Source organism: Lytechinus pictus, chromosome 12, assembly GCF_037042905.1.
Source record: "Lytechinus pictus isolate F3 Inbred chromosome 12, Lp3.0, whole genome shotgun sequence".
Classification (NCBI taxonomy): domain Eukaryota; kingdom Metazoa; phylum Echinodermata; class Echinoidea; order Temnopleuroida; family Toxopneustidae; genus Lytechinus; species Lytechinus pictus.
The window spans coordinates 21,343,604-21,357,217 of record NC_087256.1 but is presented as its reverse complement, the minus strand read 5'-3'; the positions used below and the strand labels follow the sequence as shown (position 1 = coordinate 21,357,217).

The 13,614-nt window shown below is 34.7% G+C and overlaps 2 protein-coding genes across 2 annotated transcripts in view; one reads left to right on the top strand and one right to left on the bottom strand.

Annotated features, from left to right (window-relative positions):
• The window catches only part of LOC129272545 (exocyst complex component 4-like), a 49,224-nt gene extending 37,846 nt beyond the window's left edge, over window positions 1-11,378 (top strand). Inside the window, exons 17-23 of the mRNA XM_064107901.1 lie at window positions 285-392; window positions 1,306-1,395; window positions 2,568-2,714; window positions 3,043-3,161; window positions 3,880-3,975; window positions 5,500-5,611; window positions 6,703-11,378. Coding sequence (XP_063963971.1) covers window positions 285-392; window positions 1,306-1,395; window positions 2,568-2,714; window positions 3,043-3,161; window positions 3,880-3,975; window positions 5,500-5,611; window positions 6,703-6,861 — 831 coding nt within the window. The 3' untranslated portion in view covers window positions 6,862-11,378. The remainder of the gene's footprint in view (window positions 1-284; window positions 393-1,305; window positions 1,396-2,567; window positions 2,715-3,042; window positions 3,162-3,879; window positions 3,976-5,499; window positions 5,612-6,702) is intronic.
• LOC129273686 (protein FAM136A-like) overlaps window positions 11,291-13,614 on the bottom strand; it is a 4,193-nt gene continuing 1,869 nt past the window's right edge. Inside the window, exon 3 of the mRNA XM_054910751.2 lies at window positions 11,291-13,588. Within this exon, the coding sequence (XP_054766726.1) occupies window positions 13,394-13,588 (195 nt within the window). The 3' untranslated portion in view covers window positions 11,291-13,393. The remainder of the gene's footprint in view (window positions 13,589-13,614) is intronic.

Genomic DNA, 13,614 nt, shown 5'->3' with positions numbered 1-13,614 from the left:
TTTGAAATGAAGCGCAGGTATGCATTTAAGAAACTGAGGTTAAGGTCACTTTGTAAAATCATGTGTATCATGCACCTTGTTTTTTAGCGACACAGGGCTTTCAGAATATGCAAACAAAATGATTTTGAAAATTTGACAAAAAATTAGGATTGAGCCGGTTCGTAAAATCACTGATGATATATGATGGCTCAGGGTAATTAAATGGAATTATATAATATTAAGACTTCAAACTATGAAAGAGATGGGTTTAAATGCATCTCTGAAAAATCTGTACTTATATTCAGGAGTCTGAATTACTGGTGACAAACTTAGGAGACAAGCTTCTCCAGACACATGAAGTGCTGACCGATCTAGGTTCTCTGCGATTACTTGCCAATCTTCATGAAAGTCTGGTAAGTGAAAAAAAATGTCATGTGCTTTCTAATATTTGAATTAGGTATATATTACAATTTCCTTACTTATTTCAAATATAGCTTTCATTTTAGGTCAAATCAGCTATATATACACAAGTGTGCAAGTACCATACTTGGCACCACAGAGCAGATTTTTTAGAAATTACTTTTATTGCATTATAGTGTTGGTTTATTGGCTCACCTGGGGCCTGTAACACGAAGGTTAGTGATTGATCATACGCTTGATTTTCACGTTTGATGTACATTGTGGTCAATGCAATCAATCGTAAAGATATTCTTCTGCAACGATTGCTAAGCTTTATGCGACGGGGCCCTGATTGTAAGGAAGGACAAGAACATTGAAAATTATCAATAAGGGACAATTTGATTGGTACATCAAGGTTTGGTGTTATGACTATCAAATTTGATTTGGATCTTGTATGCAGGAATGCATATATTTGTATGCAGTATAACTATTGTCAATGATAAATGCAAGTTGTGGTAACGATCTCAAAATGAGTTCGAACAGAATCCAATAAAATTACCACCTAAGTGTTTGTGTCTATAAATAAAAAAATATGTGTCAAATGGCTCTGGGGAAAAAATATGTAATTGCTGAGAAATGAGCAAAATAAGCACAGAATTCCATAAAATATGTCGGGTATTTTTCCAAGCAATGTAAATACACTGTCCCACATGTGCCTTTTTGTGTTAGTGATCATCAAAATTATCGGTTTTCAGGTAAGATTTCATGATTTCACGAAGATAAGTTTATTTCAATGTAACAGATATATAGGCCTATCTATAAAAATATGATGGCAATTAACCTTGACTTTAAAGACTTTCTCATGAAATAATTGTTTGCTGCAACGACTTTGCTTTATATTTAATGGTTTTTGTATGCTCTTCTTAGGAATGGTTTGCTTGTCGGGTAAGAAACTTTGCCGGCCTTTTACCCAGCCAGGGATTCAACACGCTCACAGTTCCAGGCTCGGTATCGTTGGTAAGTCTACAGCCTTTGGTCTTGTTTTTTTGTTTATTTCTTTTTATAAAGTTGATGAATGATCAATGATAATTCAGTGTAAAAAAACAATGCATGATGCATATTCAAGGATGTTGAATAATGCATGTTTTATGTATTATAAAAGTTTTTTTTTTTTTGGGGGGGGTTGAACAGAATATTGGCAGATGCTAATGATGTTCCAATAAATTTAATTCCAGGTGCCGCGGAACAGGGGGACTGGGTGGGCTTCAGCCCCCCCCCCCCCACTTTCTTCCAAAACCATGTAGAAAAATGTAAAAATGACAATCTGATTGTGATTTTTTGCATGGTCAGCCCCCATTCTTGGCTTAGCCCCCCCCTCCCCCATTTTGAAAACCATTCCGCGGCCCCTGAATTCAGTTCATTTCATGTTTCAGTAGGGAATACTATTCCAAACACAATTTGTGGTCTTCATAACAAGTGATTGCTTAAGCTGGTTTGATTAATTGGTTAAATGGGAAAAACTATTCAAGGTAAACCAAATTTGAGGACTCTTATCTGTAGACAGACGACCCGTTTATACAGGTGGTCTTTAAATCACACTTGCATTACAAGAAATCTCTTAGGTGGGTATAAAGTCTGCTACATTTATTCATTGGTCTAGCAAAAGAGCTAGAGGCTGGTGTTAAATCAATCTGTTCACAAGTTACAAACGACTCTACGAACGACTGGTGATCCTTTCTTAGGCACTCTTCAGCATCAATGAAGATTAGGTGTTTATCATTTACCACTAGAAAGGATCACCAGTTGTTCGTAAAATTGCTTGTAACTCACAGCTTTATGAAACACCCATCAGGACCAAATAGTATCAAAATCACAAAATGACCATTTTGCTAACCTCTGTCTCATTTTCAACCCTGAAAAACACTCTCAGTGAAATAGATAATAAATTCTCATACTTTGATATTTCACACAATGCATAAATAGAATCCTGGTAGGTCCGGTTACCTTAAATTGTCACAGAAACAACAAAATAGCCTAGCTAGAGATTAGGTCTTGGCCTGAATAGAGTATTTATGTTCTAATTTTTGACCTTATGGTATCTTCACATTTCTAACACAAAAGAAAATCTGAGTATAGTAAAATTACTGTACACACACGTGATTGTATGTGTTTTGTTTTTTTTGTCATAGGAAATACCTCCAGTGGATATGAGTCTTTTACATTCCCTGATTGGTCTGGCCAAAGAGTTCCAGGACCTAGCTGACACATGTCTGTTGGTTCTTCATCTGGAAGTCAGACTTCACTGTTTCTTCTTCCTAATGCCAGTAACTAAACAAGTAAGAACTATTATCTACCTGGTTGATGAATGTTTTATGGTAACATGGTTTTATGGTATTACTTTCCCCTCTTTTAAAAAGAATTGAATATTTCTTACAGGAGCTCAAGTCATGTTTGTATATTTGTGGAAGATGAACATCATTTGAAATATTCCATTCTTGACTCGCCTACATCGCAAAAGTGACACATATGCACTGCTTTTCTGATGGCGGTTGTAACGGTAATGATCTGTATAAAAAGACAGTGGATGTTCATATTAATGCAGTACAAAGAGAAAATTGGATACAGACATCAATTGATAATATATTCCATTGTATTTTTTTACAGTCAAGTTTCTTTACAAGTGTTGATAGCGTGGATCCAGACCCTAATGTTATCAAACTGAGTAAGGATCTTACCAGTCTGGAGGAAGCACTGCATACCAGTTTGCATCCAGCTAAGTTTAAGTGAGTACCCCCCCATGCAATGCTGACATATGAGTGTTGAGTGATGGCTAGCCATGCATCGGTAATTACTTATGTATGGTTGTAAAAAAAAAAAAAAATTGCCCAAAATTCCACCATTATATAAAACAAATGATACACAGGTTTGTTTGTGCATTGGTACCACTAATGAGCATGCGGTAACTATGGAATCTAGTCTAAGCCCAGGAGGCTGCACCTCGTGGGTTTAACAGTTCCAGAGTTACCTTATACTCACAAAATCTACCAATACACTTACATCTGTGCATCATTTGTATAATGATCCACATGTATTGTGTCATCTCCCCACTTTTCACTTTATCACAACGTACCTATGCCACTGGTTATGTACATCACCACGTTGGCGATGCTTGCTGTGTAGTCATCAATTACAAAAAAACTCATGTTTGTGTCAGTGTTGAAACATGACTTACAGTCGCATTTAAATTTAAAGACAATTGTAGTGATGATGATGACAAAGGTGATGACAAAAATGATGGTTGAGACGATGATAAAGTAGTGATGATTAAAATGATCATGATGTTGAAGATGATGATGATTTGCATTGCTCATTGAATGATTAAGAAGAAAAGTTTATGCTGATAATTATGAAATTAATGAATGAACTGTTCATTGTATTTGACCTTTGGCATTTAATTGATTACACATTAACATTAATTTTTATGACCGTTTCCTTGTCTAGGTACGTGTTTGAAGGGTTGGGTCATCTGGTAATGTATCTCCTTATCAACAGCTCACAGTACATCAAGAGAATTAACGAGAACGGTATCAAGAAGATGTAAGTTGTTATCCCAACAATTTTCATTGAACTTTCACTTCTTTTTAGAGTAGAGGTGTTGTGGCTCAGTGGATAAGTCTCCATACTTTGTACCACAAGGTCCCAGGTTCAAACCCCATCGCAGCAGTTGCGTCCTTTGGCAAGGCATTTATCTACATTTGCCACTCTCCACCCAGGTGTAGTAAATGGGTACCCGGTAGGAAGAAATTTCTTGAATGCTCGAGCGCTCGATAAGAGTAGCCATGCTTAAGCCGGGGTGATAGTATGCAGTGCTTGAAAACATTGTATTAAGCGCTGTATATATGTTGCATTTTATTCTTATTATTTGTTTTTCTTAGTTTCTTTTGGTATATGAATGCTTAATTTTCAATGGTGTTGGAATAGTTACACACGACTTACGAATGACTGGAACATGTTCTTAGGTACTAGGTTTGCTACCTAGGGATGTATAATGATGTTTGAGAAAGGGTCACCAATCCAGCATATAGTCATTATGAACTTGTGAATAGCTTTATGAAACATCCTACTGGTTACTTGTTATACTACCTTAATTAATTGAAAATGTTATATTTTTTCTACATACAGTTCGAAATAAAAGCGCATTAAACTATTACACTGTACACACGTAACCACATATTTTTAAATTACCTCTAAATGAAAGTGTTTTTCATTTGTCAGAGATGACTGCCTTTTCATGTATTTTGACATGATTTGTGTGTACAGTTATCTCCCTAAGTAATTGCCATCTCTATGAAAAATGTTCATAATCAATGAATTTTCAATCACATGAAAATTCAGGCCAATGGGGGGGGGGGGGGTACCCTGAACATGATTTAATACAACTTCTGGAAACACAACTTTTTCTTCTTATTTTCAACATTGTTTAAAAAAAAGAAAAAACAAACAAAACAACATTTAACCCTTTTAAAAATTATTTGCGTTTTAGCATAGAGGTTATAAATAGACCATCTCAACCACTAAAATACTACCCTTTTTAAACATTTTTCTGGTCATGCCCTGGTTTACCAATAGACTCGAGTGCCCCCCCCCCCACCCCCAAGTTTTGGGGCTGTAAGATTGTGTTATCCTATTAGTTCATAAGATAATGGACCACTGTCTCTATAAAGCACTTGACAGAAATTTTAGGGAGCTTTAGGAAAAACCACCAAAGGCAGAAATTACAATACTAATGTCCCATGACAAAAAGAAGCAACTCTGTTGAATATATTTTTTTTTAAATGGGGAAAATGTGTCATTGATTTAGATAGAAATATATAGCATTGTTTGTGTTTAAAAAATCAGAAATTGGGGGCTATTTCACTCCAATTCTCTAACATCATGTAGAGCATACAGAAATATCCCAATTTAAGAAAAAAGTCAATTTTGAAAAAAAAAAATCAGAGTCGGTTCCTTTTGTCATGGGACTGCAGAATATATTTGGAATGGGATTTGATTTTTATGAAATTGAGATTTTGAAGGACAAAAAAACTAAAAAATGTTTAATGTTCAATCCTTTTCTTGCAGGTGCCGGAATATCTTCATTCTACAGCAAAACCTGACAAATATCACCATGTCAAGAGAGACTGATTTGGACCATGCTAGGCAGTACTATGAACTCATGTATAAGACTACGGATGTAAGTTTATCATGAAATCTTTCTTCCTTTGATTTTATCACCATTATCTCCACCATGACCATCATCATTCTCCATGGCCTTCATCTTCACCATTTTCACCATCATCCTCATCCTTATCATCTCTATCTTCATTATTTGAATTATGAACTAATATTTACCATCTGTTTTATAAATGTATTTTTGATTTAATGAGTCTTAATCCGGGGTTGTCATGGTTTTTTTTTCAAGCAGTCTATCTCCTTATGATGACAGTCCTGCAAATTTGGAATGTTATAATAATTTGGTAGTAGATCATATTTGTTAAGAATTATATTTTTAGTCCATATTTTCTTCTCTATGATTTGTGGCCTCCCCCCCAAAAAAAAAAAAAAAAAACAGTAATATATTATTTTTGTTGTGTAATGAAAAATGTATTATACAAATGATATGAATGCAGAAGAAATATCAAATAAAAATCAAATTAGGTCTACCAGGGGCCCTGTATAATACAGGAAGGGTTGCAATTAAACACAACTCCAAAAATTAAACGCATCTTGATTTTCATCCAATCAGATGCATGCATTTTAGACTTGCGGTTGGTCTCTTGAGTTGTGTTAGATTGCCATGCCATAAAGTTTTGATTTCCCTCCAAACCGGAGCAAGGATATTGTGAGTTATGATCGATCACAACTCCAATAATCAAATGCAACTTGATTTTCATCCTATCAAAAGCACTCCTGTTTTGAGTTGCAATCAATTGCACCAGTAATCAAACATTACTTGGTAAGTTTTCTTTGAATAGCGTTTTCCAGTGAATACAGAAGCCAGGACCCATTGCATAAAAGTTAATATTATAATGGTATTATAATGGTAACTTTGCCATCCATTGGTATCTATCATGAAATCCTTGATTCTGATTGGCTAATAATCAGCGTTACCAAGGAAGTTACCACTGGATGTCAAAGTTACCACAATGCAATGGAACCCTCTTCATAAAGACCACATTAATGTATCCCTTGGACAGTCTTTATATACAGGTTTCACTGTATTTGGACGTCATTGATTGGCAGTGGGTTGAACTTTGAAGTTTCTCTTATGCTTTGATGCTACAGGATATTCTGAACAGCATTGTAGAGCAAGGAGCTGCTTTCAAGGAACTGGAGTATCGGAACATAATCAACCTTCTACATCGCAGCAGCTCGGCTTATGATCAGAAGTCACTCGGGCAGAGACTGAAGAAGCTCGAAGAGATCATGACCGAGGCGGTGTAGAGTGGTCCTGAGACGGCAGGAGACCCAAAGACTATAAAAGACATTGTGATGGATGTGCGATAGAAGCAGATTTAGAGGCTGGGGATGCTACAAGAAAGAAATCAGAGTTTATAATAGGTCATGACGGAATATCTCAAAGTGGCCTTGTGATGCCTAAAATCCAAAGACTCCAAAGAAGTTTGAAGACTCCAAAGAAGTTTGAAGACATCGTGATTGATGTGCATCAGCAACAGATCAAGAGACTGAGGATACTGAAAGAATGGAAACCAGCGTAAGAGGTCATGACTGAAGTAAGCTAGACCTGTGTCGGCAGCAAAGCTGTAGTGGACGTGCAACAGTGGCATATCCAAAGGCTTGGATGCTTAAACTGTCAAAATTGAAAGGTTCTGATTAAATTTTTGTTTAAGCATACCTAATATGGCAGCAGATCCAGAGACTAAAAAATAAGCTTGAAAACATTGTAATACATGTTCAACAGTGACATATCTAGATGCTGGGTAGCTTGTAGTAGTCCGGGTTGAAAGGACATGACTGAATCTGTAAAATGTGGACCTGGACCATTTCATGAAAGTTGTCAGCACTGACAAGCTGTTTTTCTCTGACAGTTACCATAGTAACAGTCAGAGGCTAGTGCTTCTTAGCCAATCAAAACCAAGGATTTCATTAAAATTGTCAGCACTGACAATTTAGTTGGTATTGACATCTTTCATGAAACACCCACCTGCAATGGCAACAGACTCAGACATCACAGGGATTTAAGATATCATAACCGACTTGTAGAATTGGCAGACCTAGAGGTTGAGGACTCTAAGGAAATCAATAAAAAATAGAATACAGCAGTGGCAAGTACAGACACTTCGAGAAGAGCTCAAAGGAGAATGGAACCTTCGAAAGAAATGGGCTTGTGTGGAAACAGATAAATCAGAGAATAAGATCAAAGAAAGTTTTAGAAAAATGAGACAGTTTTGAGCATTTGAATATTGCGATTACTAATGCTATGGAGATTCTCCCATTGGCAATGCAACAAAAATGAGTGATGTCACATGTAGATAACTGTCCCTTTGATGGACTATTATAAAATACCTCCAAAATGTCTCTTTTTGCTCTTATGGTGATACAAACTCTTTATCCTTAATGTATTCTTTGAAAATCTATGTTACATGCTGTCCTATAGAAAGAATACATGATCTACTGATAGATGTGATAAAAGAGGCTTTTTGAGTGAAATATATACAAAAGTCATGGCAAAGTTGTTCACATGTGACAACAAATTTTTGCCACATTTTCGATGGGAGGAGCTACATTACAATAATGATCTAAACTTCAAATGCTCATAATTTTCTAATTATTTATTCAATTTTTCTCAAATTTTAATTTTTCTATTTTTGCACAAGCTTTCCTGATTCAGTCATGATCATAGTGGGCAATACCCACAGACTGAAATTCCTTGGGGGGTTCATGACCGAAGCCGTAGAAAGAAGCAGAAAATGTAGAAACTGAAGAAGTATCAAGATGCGCATTTGGAAACATTGAACAAAAATTTGTCAAGTTGAGAAAGCCTAGAAAATCACATTGCCAGTATTTTGTTTATATGACTCAATCTCCTGATAAAGAGTTAATACTCTTTGTTGTCATTATCCTGCCTTTTTACTACTTTTGAAATATTTTCGGTAGTGAGTGGTGTATCCCCCGATGATCTGCCAGTTTGTAGCCAATAGCCTTCTATAAGGAAGAATACAAGTTTGAAACATTTGTTTTCATCAGGGTTCCGTAATGCAAATGATAGCGATTAATTGTAAGCTTGATTTTGATGATTAAGTGTACATTGTTGTCAATGCAATCAATGGTAAGAAAAATGTTCAATGATGATTGCTATAAAGCTTTGTGCTACGGGCCCTTGGATAAACATTTCGACTCATATTTTTGCACTGCTTGTAATTTTTTCTTTTAAATTCATTTAGACACACTCTATATTGATAATGAAACTAGTATAACAGACACTTGGTCAAGCCAGAATCCAGTATAACTAGGAAGTCAAGGTGTTGTGGCTCAGTGGATAAGCCTCCAGACTTTGAACCACAAGGTCCAAGGTTCAAATCCCACCATGTCACTCATGTCCTTTTGCAAGGCGTATATCAACATTTGCCACTCTCCACCCAGGTGTAGTAAATGGGTACCCGGTAGGAAGGAAATCCTTGAATGCTCGAGCACCCGATCTGGGTAGCCGTGCTAAAGCCTTGCTAACAGTATGCAGTGGTTAGAAACATTGTATTAAGTGCTACAATGTATATGAATGTTGCATATTATTATTATCATCATTATTACTACTATTACAGGCTTAACACTATTTCATTGATTGAGTAATAATTGAGTAATGGGAGGCATGATAGCTCAGTCGGTAGAGCAGGGGTTTGGGAACCCAGGTTCAATTCTCTCATGGTGCGCTGGTGCCCTTTAGTAAGGCGTTTATCCTCATTACCAGGAGAGGACCTTAAGCCTTTAGTGTTCTGGTTGCTTGCTATTAAGCATTCATGCTTTCTTAGCAATCCGGTAAAAAATCATCATTTTGAGATATTATTAGTTCAAAAATTACCTTTGGAAATTTCTGACATCAATCCCCAAAGGAGTGGCACGCTTGAGTAATAATATGATACAAAATCTTGCCTTATGATTTTTTTTCTTTATTGTAATACATTTATTTATATTCATTTAGCTGGTAACCTAAGTGCCCTAATTATCAGTATTTGACATGATTTTACACTATAGGCAACACTAAAAAGACATGACACCACCATCCCAAAATATTACAAATAACTGTGTGGATCATGTACGATTTCAATTCAAGTCAATGGGCATTTAGCATACTATCTTTCTACAGGTATCAACCAAGTCTGTTGGTATATGGGCTCCTGTATTCAAATCTAAATTATTTTGTTACTGAATAACCATATCTATTCTGAGCTTCTACTTAATTTATAGAAAAAAAGGTAGATATATTGTGATGAAATATGTGCAATATGAGTATTGTACCAAATTTATGTGTACTTGTATAGAAAGTTGTCTATTGTAATATTTGCATGATGAAGTTGCATGTTATGAGTATGTGAAAGTTCTTACCCGTCTACATTCGTTTCTTTTTCAGGAAAAAAGTGTTAAAGGGGAATAATATAAATCAAATTCACGTGTTTTTTTTCTATATATATAACAAATACATGTACTATTTATCAGTGAATTATATTGCAATAAAATGTCTCTTGTCCACTGTCTTATACCACAAATAGAGTTGCAAGTGGGTTGCAAACCCTGAATATATGAACAATTTATTCTAATATTTGTTTGTGTTTTTTTATAATTTATGTTTTCTCTAATCTGAGATAGAGAGGACTACAAATTTATGTGAACATAAATTAGGGCTATCCGATAGATAAGAAAATCTAAATATTGTGACATTGAAGTGTCAATGAATAGACGGTAATAGTAGGTCCATGGTAATATATTTCCTCTCATGATGTTGCAAGCAATCGATATCTAAAAGTTTCGCACGAATAATCTGCCTTGAAAATCTAGAAAACCCAGACATTCATGAATATTATGATTCATCCAGTAAACTTGGAAATATTAGTCATAAATCATGCACTGGAATTGATTGAAAATTTCTATGAAGAAACATACGAGTCTTGATGTTTCACCATCCACTGTTGGCTTCATCTGGCAAATGATTTATAACTGACTAATGATATACCCAGACATTATCTGCATTATCCAAATCCCGCTCACTAGGGTTCCAGTGAAAGGGTAATAAAAAAAGGGCTGCCGTTCCAGCATTATTTTATTTTGATGCCTTATACACTATTGAATCATACCCTTTAAACTTTACAAGTTTGTCTAATGTTGTAAAGCCTTGTTCCTTCCATCAAGTCATTCACTTTTAAAGTGAGAACAAAAAAATCATAATATATTCCTAATTCTGTGATATTTTCTTTCTTGCTCATTCCTGCTAAATGTGCCTTTGTTACTATGAATTCTAGAACCCATCTAAATACTTAAGTAATCAATAAATCTGTGTTTAGTTTCTACTTTTATTACAGAATTATGATCGAATTTTGAATCTATCTTGATATTGTAGAGAATTGTTGCTAGAAACTGTAATGAAAACTTACACCAACTCATTACAATCTTTCATACCATTTTTTTCCTTTCTATTCATATATGATGTTAAATTATTTAATTGCATTTTTTTTTTTAAATCAACTTTTCATGTCCCCCTCGCCTATTTTGTATGTGTGAATTTTCTTTTGATAATAATTATGTGTTTAGTGGACTCTAGATGTTAACGAGCCCTCACAGCATCTAGTGCCATGCAAATCATCCATAGATATAAATTTATAGATTTAGGATGAAGTAAAGAAAGAAGTCATAGACATGGTAATTTCTGTATAGATAAATATACTTGTACAGTTTATTATTGTACAATGTACATAGAAATAAAGTAAACTTGTACAATAAGATACAATCTATATCATGCGTCAGAAGTATTTCTATTTGTTAAATGTCTTTAACATATCAATAGTTTTAATACAGCATAATATATTGGTTGCATAGGTCATCCATTCACCTTATTGCCAACAGGTAACTTGGTGGCACTTCTCACATCCCACAATGTAACATTGAGGGTCTTACCTATACTTGAATACCATACTTTAATAGATAAATTACACAGAGACAATATTTCATCCTTAAACTGATGTGGCAGTAACAATATTTCCCTAATTTGATTATTCCCTTGATTTGTTGATTATTGCTGCCATACATCCATTCGAGAGTGAAACAACATTTTCAATTATTCATATTAACACACATACCATGATACAGTATCCAAGTTGCACGAGAGCGAAGTAAGCAGGTAAAGGTCAATATAAATTTGCAGAAGTGAAAGTGTCACCTGAAATCTGTGAGTATAGCACATGTATGTAATTTTAATATATAATATTTTCATTAAAAACTGGCCCATATATTATATGTAGGTGGTGTTTTGAATGGTTTAAAGAAATTTTCCAATAGCTTGAATAAAAGTATTTTTGCTTCATAATGTTTTTCTTAAAGGACAAGTCCACCCCAACAAAAAGTGTATTTGAATAAAAAGAGAAAAATCCAAAAAGCACAACACAGAAAATTTCATCAAAATCGGATGTAAAATAAGAAAGTTATGACATTTCTTAGTTTCGCTTCATTTCACAAAATAGTTATATTCACATCCTGGTCAGTATGCAAATGAGGGAACTGATGACATCACTCACTCACTATTTCTTTAGTATTTTATTATATGAAATACGAAATATTCTAGTTTTCTCCTCATTGTCCTGTGACACAAAGTTTTATTTCGCCCTGAACATGTGGAATTACCATTGTTTAACATTTCATGTTTCAGTCAAGTTGGTCTTTATTGTCAAATCTGTAAAAATTGAAATATTGTATAATTCAAACAAAAAACAAAAGAAATAGTGAGTGAGGGACATCATCGATTCTCTCATTTGTATGTGACTAAATTGTGCATATAACTATTATGTGAAAAATAAACCAAACTTTAAAATGTCATAACTTTCTTATTTTACATCCGATTTTGATAAAGTTTTCAGCATTATTCTTGTCTGATTTCTCTCCATTGATTCAAATCAACATTTTTCTGAGGTGGACTTGACCTTTAACAAAAGGATTAGTCTCGCTAATGGACAATTTCTTTATACCTAATTTCCCTTTAACTAATTCAAATCAAACACAATCAGCATAAAAAATAATATATCAGCCAGTTTTTAATGACTATCACAGTGTGCTGTACACACAAATTTTCAAGTGGATTTAATCGTTATGCAAGTGATAGTAGTCTAAATTATAACATTCCTTCAAATCTTTTGAACTGTCTATTGTGATTCCAGCCAGACTTCATTTTCATTCAATACGACAATAGTTAAGGATAAAATGACAATATTTAAATATACCAACATTAAACATGACAATTTACAATTGATCTTAACCTTTGTGTGAAAGGGTCTAAAAGGGCATAACAATTATAGCACCCTCATAGCGTGCAGTGATGAAAAAACATGATTAAAATATCAACAAGATACTTTCTTTCCTTTCTTGAACCATATAAAAATGATCAAAATGAAACAACTCCATAGACTTTCTTAAGTAAAAACAAATAATTTTTTACTTGAAATGCTCATTCTACAGAGTTGTTTCCTTTTGAAAATGGACAAAAAATATAAGGAATCAGATATATTACTTTAAAGTGTTTACTTTGAAAAATATAATTTCTAGTTCCTTATATCCGAGGACTTTCATGAAAGTTGTCAGCACTGACAAGTTGTCTTTCTTCCAGTTACCATAGTAACAATCATAGGCCAATCAAAACCAAGGATTTCACTGAAATTGTCAGCGCTAACATCAGTGCTGACAACTTTCATGAAATGCCCCCTGAGCAATATTTGTAGAATATGTAAAATTTGTTACACTATATTTCTACAGTTATGTTTCATAAAAACTTGCTGACGTGATCTGACAATCGCGTCTTCAGGGCGGGAAACATGGCGACGTGCTTGTCCCCGCATTTGACCAGACAGCCCTCTAGGTTCTTGCGTACCTTGGCCTCGTCAGAAGATGACATATTGTCTCGGATCTTGTCCTTGGCTTCATCTTGGCATTGCAGCGTGCACCTCTGGAGCCGGTCCTGAAGAATACAGATGAAGGATAAAT